This window comes from Physeter macrocephalus, chromosome 19 (genome assembly GCF_002837175.3).
Source record: "Physeter macrocephalus isolate SW-GA chromosome 19, ASM283717v5, whole genome shotgun sequence".
In the NCBI taxonomy this organism is placed as follows: domain Eukaryota; kingdom Metazoa; phylum Chordata; class Mammalia; order Artiodactyla; family Physeteridae; genus Physeter; species Physeter macrocephalus.
Genome location: NC_041232.1, coordinates 35,767,774 through 35,786,698, shown reverse-complemented (window position 1 = coordinate 35,786,698; position 18,925 = coordinate 35,767,774). Strand labels below are relative to the sequence as shown.

The 18,925-nt window shown below is 36.4% G+C and overlaps 1 protein-coding gene across 10 annotated transcripts in view; it reads right to left on the bottom strand.

Moving 5' to 3' along the window:
- The window catches only part of GREB1L (GREB1 like retinoic acid receptor coactivator), a 265,362-nt gene that overhangs the window by 88,464 nt on the left and 157,973 nt on the right, over nucleotides 1-18,925 (bottom strand). For all 10 annotated transcript variants that reach the window (XM_055080757.1, XM_055080763.1, XM_055080758.1 and 7 more), the window contains 2 exons: nucleotides 15,675-15,851; nucleotides 13,322-13,444 (listed from right to left, as the gene is read on the bottom strand). In XM_055080757.1, the coding sequence (XP_054936732.1) occupies nucleotides 13,322-13,444; nucleotides 15,675-15,851 (300 nt within the window). The remainder of the gene's footprint in view (nucleotides 1-13,321; nucleotides 13,445-15,674; nucleotides 15,852-18,925) is intronic.

Sequence of the window (18,925 nt, the reverse complement as noted above, 5' to 3'; positions counted from 1 at the left end):
CACATCCTCTCCAGCATTTATTATTTGTAGATTTTTGATGATGGCCATTCTGACTGGTGTGAGTTGATACCTCATTGTAGTTTTGATTTGCATTTATCTAATGATTAGTGATGTTGTGCATTGTTTCATGTGTTTGTTGGCAATCTGTATATCTTCTTTGGAGAAGTGTATATTTAGGTCTTCTGCCCATTTTAGAGGGGTATTTTTGGTTTTGTTTTTTTAGGAAAGATTTTAACCACATTTTCAATGTATTTAATAGATATTGGGCTATTCATGTGTATTTCTTCTCATGTAAGCTTTTATAATTTGTGTCTTTCAAGGAAATTGTTCATCTCATCTAAGTTGTCAAATTTATTGGTATAAAACTGTTCCTAACATTCCCTTATTATCCTTTAATATCATTCAAATCTACAGTGATGTCACCTCTCTCATTCCCGATATAGGTAATTTGTGTCTTCTCTTTCTTTTTCCTCTGTCTGGTTAGAGCTTTATCAATTTTACTGATTTTCTCAAAGAATTAGTTTCTGGTTTTATCAATTTTTCCACTGTTTTTCTGTTTTCTGTTTCACTGATTGCCACTTTGATCTTTAATATTTCCTTTCTTCTCTTTACTTTGGTTTTAATTTTGTCTTCTTTTTCCTAGTTTTTTAAAGTGGAAGCTGAGTTCATTGACTCAAGAGATTTCTTCATCTTTTCTAATACAAGTTTAGTGCTATAAATTCCCCTCTAAATACTGCGTTAGTGGCATCCCACAAATTCTGATATGTTATTTTTTCATTTCCATTCCATTCAAAATATTGCTAATTTCCCTTTTGATCGATGGATTATTTATAAGTGTGCTATTTAGTTTTCAAATATTTAGAGATTTTCCAGAAATCTTTCTGTTATTGATTTCTAGTACAATTTCACTTTGGGCAAAGAACATTCTTTGTACTATTTGAATACTTTCAAGTGTATTAAGATTTGTTTTATGGCCCATAACCATGATAACATAATTATTTCTGTTCCTCTGTATGTAAAATGTCTTTTTTCTCTGACTTGGTAAATGTTCTATGTGAACTTGAGGAGAATGTGTATCTTGCTGTTGATGCGTGAAGTGTTCCATAGACGTCAGTTGGGTCAAGTGGGTTGATACTGTTGTTCAGATATTCTATATCCTTATTGATTTTCTGTTTACCTGTTCTATCAATTGTTGAGAGAGAAGTACTGAAATACCTAGCTATAACTGTGGATTTATGTATTTCTTAAAATAATTCTATCAGTTTTTGCTTCATGTATTTTGAAGCTCTGTTGTTAGGTACATAAATGTTTAGGATTGCTCTGGCCTCTTGATTAATTGACCCCTTTATCTTTATGAGGTTACCTCTTTAATCTTTGGTAATATTCTTTGTCCCAAAATCTATTTTGCCTAATACTAATATAGCCACTCAAGGTTTCTTTTGACTACTGTTAGCATGGTAGATTTAAAAAATACTTTTACCTTTTACCTGTTTGTGTCTTTTTATTTTAATTGTATTTCATGTAAGCAGCATAGAGTCAGGTCTTACTTTTTTCCAATCTGATAATATTTGCCTTTGAGTGGGGGTGTTTTTTTATTTAAAAAATTTATTATTATTATTATTACTTTTATTTGGCTGCACCACATGGCTTGCAGGATCTTAGTTCCCTGACCAGGGATCAAACCCATGCCCTCAGCAGTGAAAGTGTGGAGTCCTAACCACTGGACTGCTGGGGAATTCTCTGAGTGGGAGTGTTTAGATCATTTACATTTAATGTGATTCTTGATGTGGTTTGATCTAAGTCTTTCATCTTGCTATTCATTTTCTAACTTGTTGCATCTATTTTTTGTCTCCCTTTTCCTCTTTTCAGCCTTCTTTTAGGTTAAGTATTTTTATGATTCCATTTTATCTTCCTTGTAGCTTATTAACTATAACTCTTAGGTTTTTTAGTGGTTGATTTAGGGTTTATAGTATATATATCTTAACTTTTCACAGTCTAACCTCAAGTGGCATTATACAACTTCATGTATATATAGTACAAGAATTTTACAATATATTCCATATCTCCCCTCCTGGCCTTTTGCTATCGTCATGCATTTTACTTTTCCATACATTATAAACCTCATAATATATTATTATATTTGTATAAGTCAATTATCTTTTAAATAGACTTAAATAATATGAAAAAATGTATATATTTACCCAGGTAGTTACCTCTCCCAGTGGTTTTCAATCCTTTGTAAAGATTCAGATTTTCTTCTGTCTGGTATTATTGTCCATCTATATGAGTGACTTCCTTTAGCATATTTTTATAGTGTGAATCTGCTGGTGGTGAATTCTTTCATATTTTGTATGTCTGACAATATCTTTATTTCACCTTCATTTTTTTTTTTTTTTTTTTTTTTTTTTGCGGTACGTGGGCCTCTTACTGTTGTGGCCTGCTCCGCGGCATGTGGGATCCTCCCGGACCGGGGCAGGAACCCGTGTCCCCTGCATCGGCAGGCGGACTCTCAATCACTGCGCCACCAGGGAAGCCCTCACCTTCATTTTTGAAAGATATTTTTGCTGAGTATGGAATTCTAGGTTGACAGTTCTTAGCTTTCAGTACTTTAAAGATGTTGCTCCTCTGTCTTATTTATACTGTTTCCCATTAGAATATAACATCATGTTTATTTTAGTTCCTCTGTACATAATAGAGGAATTTTTCTCTTGCTGTTTTTAAGATTTTCTCTTTATTGTTGGCTTTAAGCAATTTTATTATGACATGCTTTGTTGTGGTTTTCTATATATTTCTGTGCTGGGGATTCATTGAACTCCTTGGATCTGTGGGTTTATAAGTTTCATCAAGTTTGGGAAGTTTCTGTCCTTTATTTCTTCAAATATTTTTTGTCTCCCCCACCCCCACTCTTCAGGCACTCCAGTTTCAGCATAAAAGGCTGCTTGTAGTTGTTCCATAGCTCACTAATGCTCTTTTCAGTTTCTTTTATTTTATTTTTTCTCTCTGTGCTTCACAGTGGACAGTTTCTATTACTATGTCTTCAAATTATTAATCTTTTCTTCCCTAATGACTAATCTGTTGTTAATCACATCCAGTGTATTTTTCATTTCAAGCATCGTAGTTGTCACCTTGAGAAGTTCATTTTGGGTCTTTTTAATATTTTCAACGTTTACTTAATTTTTTGAAAATATGAGATATATTTATAACTGTTTTGACATCCTTTTCCGCTAATTCTGACATCTGTGTCAGTTCTGGGTTAGTTTGGTTGATTAATGAGACTCCTCAATATTAATTGTATTTCCCTGCCTCTGCATGCCTAGTAATCTTTGACTGAATGTCAGGCATTGTTAATTTTATCTTGTAGGATGCTGGATATTCCTGTAAGTACTTTTTCTTCTTCTTCTAGTTTTATGGAGATATAATTGACATACAGCATTGTATATGTTTAAGGTTTACAGCATAATATTTGACTTACATACATCATGAAATGACTACCACAAGAAGTTTAGTGAACATCCATCATCTCATGTACACACAAAATAAAAGAAAAAGAAAAAATCTTTTTCCTTGTGATGAGAACTCTTAGGATTTACTGTCTTAACTTTCATGTATATAATACAGCAGTGTTAGTTATATTTATCGTGTTGTACATTACATCCCTAGTACTTATTTACCTTATAATTGGAAGTTTGCCTATAAATATTCTTGAGCTTTACTCTGGAATGCAGTTAAATTACTTGGAAACAATTCGATACTTTTTTTTTTTTTTTTTTTTTTTGCAGTTTTGAGGTAGTGCTCAGTCTAGGGCTAAGTATTCTCTTTTACTGAGATAAGACCCTCCTTAGTATTCCAACTAATGCCTGATAAATTGTGAAGTTTTCCTGTCTAGCTGGTGGGAACAGTCCCTGGCCCTGGCCTTGTGTGAATGTTCCCTCTCATCCTTTTGGATGGTACTTTTTACCAGCCCTGAGTAGTTTGCTCACATGCATGCATCAACCAGTACTATGTTGAACATTTCAGAGGACCTTCTGCACAACTCGGTTTCTCTCTCTCTCTGTGCAGCTCTCTCCCTTCTGGCATTTGGTGCAATGAACTCTAGCTGCTTTGGTCTCCCTTCACTCTCAGTTTCTTCTACTCAACTTAGGGGACCTATTGGGCTCCACCACAGTTCCCCCTCCCTGTATCATGCTCTGGAAACTCTCCAAGCAGTAAGTTGGGCAAATGGTAAGACTCACATTTATTTGTTTCCCATTGATCAGGAATCAATGTCATTTGTTGCCTGATGACAGTGTCCTAAAAATCGTTTTTCATGTAGTTTTGTCTTTTTTTTTTTTTTCTGGTTGTTTCTGGTGGGAGGGTAAATTTAGTCCCTTTTTATTCATTTTGGCCCAAAGTGGATATTGAGTTGATTTCTGTGGATTCTTCAACCCTAGTGCTCCCTTCTCCTCTTCACATTCCTCCTGCCTTGAAATTTGAGACACAGGAACATTTTACAGAATTCTAGGTAGAGATCAATATCACCTATGTATAACCCAGAAACTGCCTAATAAAATTGTCACTAGTGAGCAGAGAAAGTTCAAATTCTGGTTTTGTTACCTTCTAGCTGTAGCTTGGATGTGTCTATGTTAGGTACTGGTCCTTATTCCTACACAGCATTCCTATAAAGAATGCTGGAGATTGTGAAAAGCAGGTCTTTTCTACTGACCTATACATTTGGCTTAATCCTGAGAATTTTTAGTGCTTAACTATGAAAAATATGACATAAAGGAAAATACAGAAATAGAAACAAACATGTTAAAATCTCACTTCTCCCACAAACCATTGTTTATTCTCTAGTGTATGCCCTTCTATGTTTTATCCATGTTATATTTTTTACATGATACAACAAAAATACCCATAGAGTTTTTTTGGTTTTTTTTTTTTTTTTTCGGTATGCGGGCCTCTCACTGTTGTGGCCTCTCCCATTGTGGAGCACAGGCTCCGGACGCACAGGTTCAGCGGCCATGGCTCACGGGCCCAGCTGCTCCGCGGCATGTGGGATTTTCCCGGACCAGGGCACGAACCCATGTCCCCTGCATCGGCAGGCGGACTCTCAACCACTGCGCCACCAGGGAAGCCCCCCAGAGAGTTTTAATATTACTTTTTTTACTTAACAGGATTATTTCCTATGTGGTTGCACAGTATTTTTTGACATCTCTGTCATGTGAGTATGCTATGATTTATTTGTTTCTATATTAAAAGATTGCTTTTCCTTTTATGCTAATATAAAGAATAACTTCAGTGATTATCTTGACTTTTTTTAGGTTATTTTCTTGGCTAAGCCCTCTGAAGTGAAATTACTAGAGTAGAGGATATAAATATTTTAATGGTCTTATTACATATTGCCAAATTGCTTTCTTAAAAGGTCATATCACTGTTTACCTCCACCAGCCTGAGGTCTGAGATTGTTGGTCTTACCACATCCTTGCCAGCTCTGTATATTATCACTTAAAATAGAGTATTGTGGCTAATGCAACTGGTGAAAATGACTTTTCATTGTTATTACTTGCAGCTTCTTCATTTCTGCAGAGTGGGCCATTCTTCCTTATACTTGCTAACGAGTTACATTTTCTCTTTTGTGGGCAATAGGAGTCTCACAAGCACATTCACGGCCCTGCCTCAGAGGAGTATGGTCACTGGCTTTCTTCCGTCTTCCCCACCCATGCATTCACTCAGCAGATGCTTACTGAGCCTCTTCAGCAGGCCAGATAGTATGCTAGGCTCTGGGGATAGAATAGGGGAAGAAAGCAAAGATACAATCCCTACCCAAGAAATATACAGTGTAAAGGAAGAGCTTACATGTTCTCAGTATCTGGTGGGGAGTGGGAAAATCTGCCAGCCAAAGGGTTCCCAACACATCTGGAAAAAGGAGACTGTGTTTTGGTAAAGTAATAATTTGAATATTCATGAGGAACTAAGCTTAGAAAAACCTGCTAGAGGAACTTTTGATTATTCTGACCTCAGGAAGTTTAGTGGCTAAAGGACAAATCAAAAAAAGAAAGGGACAAACACAGTTACATTTTAGGGACAGTTAAATAATACATTCTAATGGAAACCGTTTTCTAAATGGCTGTCACCCTGGACAGAGGAATTGTAGTTGGGGGGCAAATGGAGACAAAATAGTAAGGCCTGGGTTGAGTGTGGCACATCATGAAATATTCTGGATAAACAGAGGGCAGCATGAGAGCTCTAAACTCTTGGAAGGCAAAGGAGAGGAGGCCAAGACATTGTAGGGAAGGGAAAATATGAGCGCTTAGAGATTTCTATCAGGGTTGGCTCTGCCCCTTCCCTTCTTGGAGACAAAAGTCAGCTGTGGGGCTACATGCTGCAGCTCTATCACCACAGCAACAACCCCACAGTAGACTCAATGCAGTGGGAAATAGAAAAACTCAAAAGGACTGAAACAATACTATTACACCATAGGATCCCTGGCCTACGATACCACTTGTTCTCAAAGTGTAACACTGCATACCATATACATTATGTAGTTTGAAAGGGTAAATTTGCCCTTTTTCCCAATGAGATATATCAAAATACAGGTGAGTTCACAAAATATTTATGTATAGTTTAAAAATTAATTATAGGGACTTCCCTGGTGGTGCAGTGGTTAGGAATCCACCTGTCAATGCAGGGGACATGGGTTCGAGCTCTGGTCCGGGAAGATCTCACATGCCGCAGAGCAACTAAGCCCGCACACCACAACTACTGAGCCTGTGCTCTAGAGCCCGTGAGCCACAACTACTGAGCCTGTGTGCCACAACTACTGAAGCCCTTGCACCTAGAGCCCGTGCTCTGCAACAAGAGAAGCCACAATAATGAGAAATGAGAAGCCCGTGCACCGCAATGAAGAGTAGCCCCCGCTCGCCACAACTAGAGAAAGCCCAGTGTAGCAGTGAAGACCCAACACAGCCAAAAATAAATAAATAAATTAATTAATTAAAAAAATAATTATAAAGCAAATACCTATGGAAATAACCACTATCCAAGTCAAGGGATAAAAACAAAACAAAACACTGCCAGCAGCCAGTAGCCTCCTTTGTGCTCTTCCCCATCCCTTCTCCTTCCGTCTCCCCAGAGGCAACCACTGTGCTATATACGTATTCCTAAAATAATTTAGTTTTGCATATTTTTGAACATAACAGAAATAAAATCATATTGGATAGACTCTTCTGTAAGTAGATTTTTGTTCAACATTTTGGAAGATTCCTCCATCAGGATGCATGTAGGTATTACTTGTTCATTCTCATTGCCAAATGGTATTTCATTATATAAATACATCATAACCTATTTATCTATTCTATTGTTGATGAACATTTGAGTTGTGTTCAGTTTGTCATTTGCAAAGAACACTACTCTGAACAGTCTTGTACATATCTCTTGATGCACAAGTACAAGAGTTTCCTTAGGGAGTGGAATAGCTAGATCATAGGATATGCATGTTTTCTACTTTTCTATGTATTGCTAATTATTTGCAAAGTGGTGCCATCAATTAACACTCCTCTTGGCAGCACATGATGGTTTGTGTTGCTTGAAATCTTTGCCAACATCTACTGCTGTCACACTTCAAATCATTGCCAGTTTGGCATGTATATAATGGCATCTCACTGTATTTTTAACGTAATTTCCCTAATTACGAAAGTGGTTAATCATCTTTTCATGTATTTATTGGTCACTTGGATTTCCTCTTGTGTGAGGTGCTTGAAGTCCTTGCTCATTTTTCTATTGATGTGTCTTTTTCTTACTGATTCATAGGCATTCTTTATATGTCCTCTGTACTAGTCCTTGGTTAGTTTTATGTATTACAAATCTTCTCTCAATTTATGGCTTGATTTTTAACTCTACAGCACCTTCTAAAAACAGTGAAACGTCAGTTTTTTCCTTTATGATCAGCACTTTTTGTCTCTACTTTTAAGATATCTACAATATCTAAGATATTCTACAATATCTTCTTAAAGCTTGATGGTTTTGCCTGTTGCATTTAGATCCTCCAGCTACCTGAAATTGATTTTTGTGTATAGAGTGAAATAGGCATCCAGTTTTATTGTTCTTCCACATAGTATATCCAACTTCTGAGGACCATTTGCTGAAAGAAAAGGTTCTGTTGATGTGCAAGTCACTCTATACCCACATGTTATATGAATCTGTCTGGGGACTTTCTATTCTGTTCTGCTGCTCTGTGTCTATCCCTGTGCCAACTCTACTCTGTCTTTATTAGTAAAGCCTCATGAGCTTGATATATGATAGGGCAAGTCCTTTCATTGCTATTGTTCTTTCTTCTTTAATACACAAGCATTAGATGGTAAGGGGTTTACATTATTTTAAGCCTACAGTGGTTCATCCAGAGGAAAATCCCATTTCATGGACAATACATGGCTCCAATGACAGGGCCAACTTCTCCATTAGGCATAGAAGTCAGTGCCTTGGGTCCACAGTACTTCTAGGGGTTCATGAAAATGTTTAAATTTCTTTTAAAAGCATAAGAAATGTTTTAATTTCTTTTTGTCGAACAAAGTATTGTAGCATATAGTATTAATATATTCATCTTTATACCAACACAGTCATAAAATACAATTTTAAATACTTTAGGCAAATGTGCCCAGGGCCTAAGAAAGTCCTAAAGTCATATCAGGTCCTGCCTGATAGCATCTTCTTAAAATTACACTATTAGTCACAGGGGCAGAGTTTAGGTGGCTCATCCCTGTCCTGCCCTACGGGCTAATTTTTCCTCCTACTGGTAGATGAGCATACCATCCTCATTTGGAAAAAGAGTACACACAAGTAAGTTAACCATCCCCCAAATGCTAATGTAAAATTTAAATAAAAATGGAATTCAAATGACGTTTATTGGGAATTCCCTGGCAATCCAGTGGTTTGAACTCCGTGCTTCCACTGCAGGGGGCCACAGGTTCAATCCTGGTTGGGGAAGTAAGATCCCACATGCCGCGAGGTGCAGCCAAAAAAGAAAAAACAACAACAACAACAAAAAACACCGTTTATTTCCAGGCATTTGCCAGGTACTAGGGGGTATAGGGATAAACAAAATGAACTTACAGTTTCTAGCATATAAAAGAATACAGATGGTTAACAAATTATTATAATTGGGAGAATGGCACACAAATAGAAGTATAGTAGCAAGGCTGAGCTAATCCTTAGTTGCAAAATAGGTATTGTTATTTTTATTTGTACGAATGAGAAAACCAAGACATAGAACAATTGAGTGGCTTATCCCAAGCCTCAGCCAATATACATCAGGGGCAGTATTTGAATACCAAGACTCTGACTCCAAGTCCTGTGCAGTTTACCATCTGGTCTGAAACAGTGCTCATTCTGTAGTAGACACTCAATAAATCAGACTGGATTCAAATGAGGGAGAAACGTTGCCACTCCAGAGGATTTCACCTTTCTCTTAGAGCAGCTTTTTAATCTTTCCTCCCCAACCCCCAGCTTTATTAAGGTATATTTTACTTATCATAGAATATACCCAATTCAAGTGTACAGTTCAATGATATCTAGTAACTTGATCAAGTGGTGCAACCATCACCATAAATCAGCTTTAGAACATTTTTATCCCCCAGCAAGAAACTTCATGCCCACTTTCAGTTAATTTTCATTCCCACCCATTGCCCCAGGCAACCACTATTCTATTTCCTGTCTCTATAAATTTGCTTTTTCTGGACATTTCATATAAATGAAATCATATAATATGTGGTCTCTTCTGTCTAGTTTCTTTCACTTAGCATAATGTTTTTGTTTTGTTCTGTTTTTTGGCCATAGCTTGAGGCATGTGGGATCTTAGTTCCCCGATCAGGGATCGAACCCAAGCCCCCTGCGGTGGAATCTCGGAGTTTCACCCACTGGCCTGCCAGGGAATTCCCAGCATAAAGTTTTTGAAGTTCAAGCACGATGTAGCATGTGTCAATAGTTTGTTCCTTGTTATTGCTGCATGGTATTCCATTGTATGGATACACAATTTTGTCTATCTATTCACAAGTAGATTGACATTTAGGTTGTTTCCACTTTTCGACTGTAATGAATAAAGCTGCTATATGAACATTTGTATGTAAGTTTTTGTGAGAACACATGTCTTCATTTCTCCTGGGTAGATAGAAGTAATATCTTATTATGGTTTTGATCTGTATTTCCCTAACAGCTACTGATGTTGAGCATCTTTTCATGTGATTATTGGCCATTTGTGTATGTTCTCTGAAGAAATCTCTATTCCAAATCTTTTGCCCATGTTTTGATTGGATTGTCATCTTATGACTGAGTCGTAAGAGTTCTTTGTAAATTCTGGATACAAATCCGTTATTAAATATGTGTTTTGCAAGTACTTTTCTAGTCCATCACTGTCTTTTCATTTTCTTAATGTTGCTTTTTGAAGTGTAAAAGTTTTGAATTTTGATGAGGTCAATGAAATTCACTGACAAAAAGACAGTCTGTTCAATAGATGGTGCTGGGGCAATTGTATATCCACATGCAAAAAGATGAATTTAGATGCTCACCTCACACCACACACAAAAATTAACTCAACATGACTCACAGACTTTAATTCAAGAGATAAAACAAAAAAACTTTTAGACAAAAAACATGGAAGAGAAACTTTCAAGATCTTGGGTTAGGCAAAGGTTTTTTTCATCTATTCCTTTTTTTTTTTTTCCCTTTTTTTTTTTTGGCTATGCTACGCAGCTTCTGGGATCTTAGTTCCCCGACCAGGGATTAAACCTGGGCCCTCGGCAGTGAAAGTGCGGAGTCCCAACCACTGGACCACCAAGGAATTCCCGTTTTTTCATCTTTCTTGAATTCTTGTCCTTATTAAACACAATACATGTACGTGTATATGTTTGTATGTGGTATGTCTGTGTAATGTAGGTAGATAACTATGTAGCCACCTTCAGTCAAAATCATAAAATATTTTACCAGGATTGTTGGCTAAAATTTGAATTATCAATCACACATATATGTTGAAAGAAAATATGCAAAATATAAGTGGCAAGCCAGCCAGAACAGAACATCCAGAGCTTGGCAGTTGGAATGTGAGACAAAGCTGTGCAAATAGTAAATTAATCCCCTCTTCAAATACTTTGCAACATGTGTACCTACATTTCAGGCTAAGAAATGTTGATTACAGGCAGTCACTGATTGTAGATTAAGAAGGGTTACAATCTCCTACAGGAGGGTGAATCTCTATCTGCTAAGAAGATGCTGCATACTCTAATGTTTGCAATGATATAATAGGCTAAGGTAAAATTCTTATAGTCTATTACTTTCAAAATACATAGGAAAATTATTATTGAAGACTCCATAATTTGTCAAGAAGAAAGTTTTAGACACAAAGCTTTACTTTTAAAGGCACTATCTTCTATTAAATTCTCTGGATTGCATCTAAAATTAATAGGTAATTTCATGGTCAAATTACCATTCTCACCCCAACAAGGGATACACAAGAACACTGGCATAGCACTTGGCCACTTGTGTTCACTGTGAGTCAGTTAGTGTCTTGCCTGTGTCCGTTTGTGGCAACTGAAGGAGGCTTTGCTAAGCCTGAATCTTGAATTCCGCTATTCAGAGCAATATTCATTTTCAAAATATATTTCTGCATAATCAAAACTGCTTATTAACATTTCATTACTTCTTATTAACATTTCAGTATCTTTTCATTTTTTTCAGGTACAACTGGTTATTTATATATATTCACCTCTCCCTCTTAGAAAAGGTAACATGTTTTATCATTCTTTTATCCCTTATATGAGTGGTTTTTAAGTCATTGGAGGCAGTAGTCAAGTACTGGAACCCTGCCTTACAGCCTCTGACAAGGGTCTGAGAACATAATAAACACTTGGTAAGTTTTTGTTGGAATGAAGTAAATATTCATTACTAATACTGTAGTTTTAAAATTGCATTTCATTAGCCCCAAGTTCTAATGGCAGAAAATATACTACAGAATCAATCAAATTCTAGGAGAGACATCACTGTAATGAAAGCTAATCTTTCAATGCCAAGAGCCCAACACCAATTTTTTCTTTCCATACCTAGTGACATGATGTTCTCTCATTTATTCTAAACGAGAATTTAGAATATTCTCTTTCCTCTTAAATTACAGCCTCTATGTAAATCTCTTGAACAGTTTAAAAGTTAGACTTTTCAAATCCAGGATGAAGTGGATTTAGCTGAGTACAGACACATAGCAAGAAGTGCCCCAGATAAAGTTGGCTTTATTATCACTACAGTTGTCGTTAATCTAGTCTAATAATCACTTCCATCTTGAAAATAAGTGCATATGATTTACCAGCTCATTAAAATTTGACATAAATTTGGAAGAGGATGCTAAGTAGCGAAATGAATAAAGACAGCCTTTTTTTCAACTTGCTGTGTTTGAGTGGATACTGGCAAAGCACATATGCTATGAAGTTTGTGGGTAAAATAGCACTTCTCAAAAAACAAGTGAACTGAAAAAAAAATTCACAAATTCTTTTAAAATACTTTTCTTCTTGCCTAAGATATAACCTAGACTGGTTCTGAGTAATTTTCTCAAATACTATCTGCAGTGATCTTTTCAGTTACAGCCCTCCAGGCTTTCAGCCACCTGGAAACATTAAGTCCCCCTGGAGTCTTATCCTGACTTGAGTTCAGGCCTCTATACTGGAGGAATTTTCAGAAGCTTTAGACTAGTAACTTAATTGCTCAGTATCAGATCAGCCACTTGGCTGATTCTGCTCCGATACTGTAACCTAGTTTCAGGCACTAAAATTTTTATCTGGTTATTTGTAACCAAGCTCCTGTCTTGTACCACCTGAAACTAGGTTCTAGATTCTTCCACTGTGATCCTTCGTCCTACTTTGGGACTTTACTTTGTATCCAAGTTGGTGTAATACTCCCTATACCGTTGAGCAAGCCTAGTTAGAGCCCTACTGTAGAATTCCAGTCTTCATGAATATGTCCCCAATACATGCCACCTGATGGCTATGATGCAGACTTCTCTCACATCTGTATTTCTACTTATTGCCTCCTGTCAGACTCCTCTAGAGACAGGCCCTATGCTTGAACTAAATTCCCTACCAACTGTCAGTTCCTTTTTCCATGCCTTGCCTAGCATTGGCAGGGCTGTTGGGATTTGGGGTCCTGCTCCTTCACAGACTGATCCATCCCAATGCTGAGTTCTAATTCTAATAGTAACTCAATACCTCTTTTTAAAAATAGGTCTGTTCAAACCAGCCAACAGTAAGTTTAAAATGCCTCATTAAATATACATCTACCGCTTGAAATTCCAAAAGAAAATACCCGATACCTGTCTGAATGAATCCTGATTTGTATCCATTAGTTGTGCCATTTTCTGGGGCCACGGTTGATGACACTGAAGAGTTTGGTTTAACAGAGTGGCAAATGGTAGAGGATTGTCGGCTTCTACATTCTAGAAAGGAGTAAGAATCCCATTATGTAAGGAAAACAATATTCTGTTAAAACAGGTGAGGGAGACACAATCCATAAAATCTCTAAAATAAACTGCAGCTCCTCAAGTGGCAGCACTTTCTTTAACAGAGATCCCCCTTCTCCAACCTTGACTCCATCAGAATGTTCAAGCTGGTGAACACAACTCATCTTCCTAGAGCCAAATGTCATGTTTGGAAGGCAAAGAAATAGTTACAAAGAACAATTAGACTTTTGTTCCTCACAGACTAGTTCCCAAGAGAAAAATTACTCATAAACTATATAGTCATGTTAGTTTCATGGGTAATACTGAGGTTAAAATATCAATAATTTATAAAAACCAAATAAGCTTTCAAGCACCAGTTAACCTTCTGTCCAGGATTGATTTATGTGTAGAATAGTAATCTAGAGTCCTTCTAGGCTGCTTTCAACCTTCTCTATTCAACCTTAATTTATGGCCAGAAACAGAAGCAAAGAAAATGTTATACACAGAGGAGAAAAATTAGAAATTCTCAAATTCTTATTATTATCAGTTCTTATTAGAGGAAATAGGTAGACAATATTCAAGGTACTTACTGATCATACAAAACTAAGCTTCATTTTAAATGAGCCAATATTACTTGAGGCTTTGGTGTAATATTTTAATAATACTTTGTACTGATTTAATAATACTTTGTACTGATTCAGGTAGATAGCAAATACTGTGACAACCTGTGTCACAGGTTTTCGGGGCTCTAACTTCCAATGAAATTATACTATATGTTGTAATATATTAGTCTTTAAAGGTAGCATATGAAAAAGAAATATAAATGGTTGTAAATGACAAAGTTAATTATAGTGGGTCCTTTAGAGAATTTCCAAGTTTATTAGATACATGCAAAAGTTAGAGGCAGTTTTCTATAACCTTCTATCTATGACACTACTGTATTTTGACTGAAAAGGATATCTCCATGTTATGTATATTATATGCAAATATGTAGTTTGGTAGGTATGTACATATATACAGTTCCAATTCCAAAATAGAATGACTATAAATGTGAGGCTCCAGAAGCCACCCAGGATCATTGTATCACAAACTATTTCACAAATGTTATTATTTACCAGAAAGGTGAATTGTCACTGAGCACTAAATAAGAACTTAAAAATATTTTATGCAACCAAAACAAAAGATAAAAAAGGCAGTTAAAAGGCAGAGAGGTGATACCTATCCTATTTTTACTCTTTTATTAGGGTTCATGACATTTAAAATGATTTTTCTAGAGGAAAATTCTTTAGACTTTATCAGGATAAAGAGTTATCTAGAATTTACCACGCTTACGATTTAGTGGTCACAGCACTGATCACAGTCCTGATGATCCCTGGCTCAGAACATGTAGCCATTTCCTAAGGAGTTATATAATCTCTCCTCAAATGCAACCAGGAGTCATTATGGTGAAAGATTCAGAAACAAATCTTCAGTTGTAATTTGGATTTACTATGCTATTTTTCATGGTCAGGACAAAATCTTGCACAAACAACAAATAGAAATATTAAAGACAATTATTCTATTGTCTTTAACAATATAATAATATTAATAATGGAGGGGAAATCTCAGCATCTAAGAAACTGCTCAAAAGAATAAGAATTAGATGTCTCACTGCATTAAACAATGTACAGAACTTGTGGCAAATCCTATCAACCACAAGATGATGTGACATTTCAACTGGATTCATTTTCAAAAATAAGTTTAAGTTCTTCCTAACTGAAGAGAAACAAAACTTTCAACTTAATACTGCCTTTTCCCAGGTATTATGAAGAGAGCATTATTTATTCCAAAGTTTGCTTAGTTCTAATAGAAAAATGAAGACTCAAGAATTACCAAAAACCCTAAAAAAAGTAGAAAGAGCATCTGACCAGGAAACTGACATTTTGAAGTCCTCTCTAAATGACAGAAGAGCTAGAAAGAGCCCATTTTTCCCCAAGAGCTGTATTCCACACCCCTAAGTGACAAATACAAGGAGAAATGCCCTTTCCCAAATTTCAATAATTTCTGTTAAAAACAAAAAGGAGCAAGTCAAATAACCTGCCAGAGGGCTTTACCTTTTTGGATTGTCTTCTGAACTTGGGATATTTATCTATTCCACACCTGGATTCTGAACCCCGTATGGGTCACTTGTCAATACTGTTGTAACATCCACATTCCCTTCCCGTTCCCTCTCAGAAGTTGACGCTACCTTTCCAGCAGATAAGAGGTCCCTTCGACAGTACACCCTGGGAGCTTCTGACTAGGTAGTACTTTAAGTGCTTCTGCTTCTTTGGCTGGGTGGTGAGCTTCAAGTTTATGTGGTTGGAAAATTCCGTGAAATACCGAAATCCTCTTTCTCCACAGCCGATACAGTTTCCAGAAAACCCTAAAAGGAAGAAAAACAAAGTTACTGGTGGCCTTGTATGTTGTTACAATACTTTCACATATAAAAAACATAGAAATATTCACTCTTTGGCTTGACAACTTCCTAATTTTGAGGAAATAATTCAAAGGAAAAAAACATGTACAACAATTGAGCAGTTATTTTATAACAGTTGAAAAACTGAAAATAATTTTTAAATGCTCTAAAAGTATAATGGTTAAGGAAATAGAATAGATAGTATCATATGATAGAATTTATATAGTTAACATAAAAAATATGAAAAATTATGGTCCTAGAGATATCTATTATTTCTTTCTTACATATTCCCTTCTTAACCTACTGGCTCTGGTTCTCCACCCTACCCACCATGTGGACTGAACTCCATAGCCACAATTGATTAGACTGTGGACCAATATTTGACCCAATCTAGGATAGTCAGAGTCTCTCTCCTGGAATGCTGAAATAAATACAAAAAGAATCAGTCAGATGGTACTGGACCCTGGATATGTAAGGTTTTGTAAAACTGGAACCCAAGTCAGGGCTATGCCATCTAGGGTGTGGGAGAGAGCAAACTGAGAATTGTGAAGAGGAAGCTGCTCTCCAGATAGGAGAGCACGAACAGAGATGTATAAACTCAGGGCATTGTCAACTTCCTAGTTTCTATGAGATCTAGGGAACACAAGTTCCCTAAGGGTCCCATTTCCTCTCTGTTCAACCCCTCTTTATTCAAATTAGCTCATTATTCCTTAGACTTAACATCCAAACAATTCCCACTCAGATTAATCAAACAAAATAAGACTTTCAGTGATCTTCTTGGAACAGAGGACATGGAAAGAAGAAGAAATGGAGAAGGCTGGGAGGATGAGAGGTTATGCTTTGCTTGATTGGAAATCAACTTTTCAATCTCCCTTATTACACAGAAGAAAAGTGGACAGTAAGAGAGTGAGTTCTTCTGGTTGTGAGTTATGAGGACATAACATATGTATGGTCATACTGGCAAATAAGGGCATTCCAAATTTCATAAACACAATATCTCTATATACAAATAACTAACTGAAAATAAATTTACTTATGGAATAATACACTCTTTTAAAACTACCAAACCAACCTGTTTTATAATTAACAAAGTTATATATATAAGGAGAGTAGAGAAAGACCATGAGGATTAAAGACAAAATATCTCACAATGTCCCAATCTCAGGATGCTGACAATCAATTCAGAACATTTAGAAATGGGCATTCCAATTTATTATTATTTATTCAATAATTTTTTATTGAGCACCTACCTATATGCCAAGCATTTTGCTAAACACTGGAAAAATAGTGGTGAACAAGGGACAGTCCCAACTTCTGGTCAGTTACATAAAATTAGTAATTCTATATAATTAGCTTATTACCATCACTTTATAGAAATATAAACATCAATATAATTTCATAAATTATTTTAAACATATTCAGAGATGGATTGCATTTGAGAGCATTTGGCTATTTGTCTAATACCTTGGAGCTGTAAGCCAAAAAAAAAAGATGTCAATGACTACCTAGTTCACCAAATTCCTAAAGCCAACCATCCATCTAATCATTCATCCACCCATCCACCCGTCCACGCATCCATGAATGCATGCATCCATCCACTAATCCATGCATCTATCCACCTGTCCATCCATCCATCCAACAAATATCTGTACTCTACTATGTGCTAGGCACTATTTCAGGTACCAGGTTTTTAGCACTGAACAAGGAAGACAAAACCACTGCCTCAACAGAATTTACTTTCTGATGTGATCATTATGCCTTGATAGAAAATTGGCTGACCTATGAGGCAGATGCAACATACCCAAAACACAATAAAACTAAGAACCTTCATCTGAAATAGAGACAGTGCCAAAAAATGAGGCTTATCTGATAGGTCCAAGTAGTTTATCAAAGATTAATGTGAGAATTAGAATTAACAAATTACTGGGGTTAGATTTTATCTTTTATCTTTTCCTCTACCTGTTTTCTGATGTGAAAAGCAAGACTTGAGTATGAAGAGGGAGAAAAGCAATGGATCTGGATAATCTTCAAAGAAGAGAAACTTCACATTAATGATGAGAATTAACAATATAAAAGAGTAAGAACTTTAGAGTCCATTTTTAAAACTCTGTATAGTTTCTGTATTAACTTTGGTTCAAGAGAGATTTTATCTGCTCAAAGTTCTTGCTGTCACTATCACAATAAATAATATCTCTTACAGCCAAATTACCTTTCTAGTTTTTCTAGCAATAAGGTCTTCGAATTGCATGGCAGATTTGGGGCATATGTGTGGCCAAGTGATCAATTTATTTTAAAATCAATTCCGCCACAGTCTTTGGAATCTGCATAATTTATATAAAAATTTAGACAAATTGATATTGGAGTCCACAGGGATTCTAGAATATTTTAAGCTTAAAAAATTTTCCCACGGGGCTTCCCTGGTGGCGCAGTGGTTGAGAGTCCGCCTGCCGATGCAGGGGACACGGGTTCGTGCCCCGGTCCGGGAGGATCCCGCATGCCGCGGAGCGGCTGGGCCCGTGAGCCACGGCCGCTGAGCCTGCGTGTCCGGAGCCTGTGCTCCGCAACGGGAGAGGCCACAACAGTGAGAGGCCCGCGTACCGAAAAAAAAAAAAAATTTCCCACTATATCTTTTTAAAATTTTATTTGTTTTTATTTTTTATTTTTTTTGGCCACACCGTGCGGCTTGGCAGATCTTAGTTCCCCAACCAGGGATCGAACCCAGGCACTCAGTGAAAGCGTGGAGTCCTAACCACTGGACCACCATGGAATTCCCCCCACTATACCTTAATGCATACTAAAATCAACCATCATAAGTAAGAACTGTTAGATGAATATTAACTTTTTGACAATAGAGTAATGAACATATAAAAATCTCATTGTGCTTGTTCAAGAGAAAACTTTTACCATTTTACTGTACTACACTTTCACTTGGAGAAGTGGTTAATAAAAAATTATTAACAAAGTTCCATGTCTATAAGGGTATTTAATAAATATGACAGAATGGCAGAAGAATTACCATTTAAAGAGCAAGTACTATATGC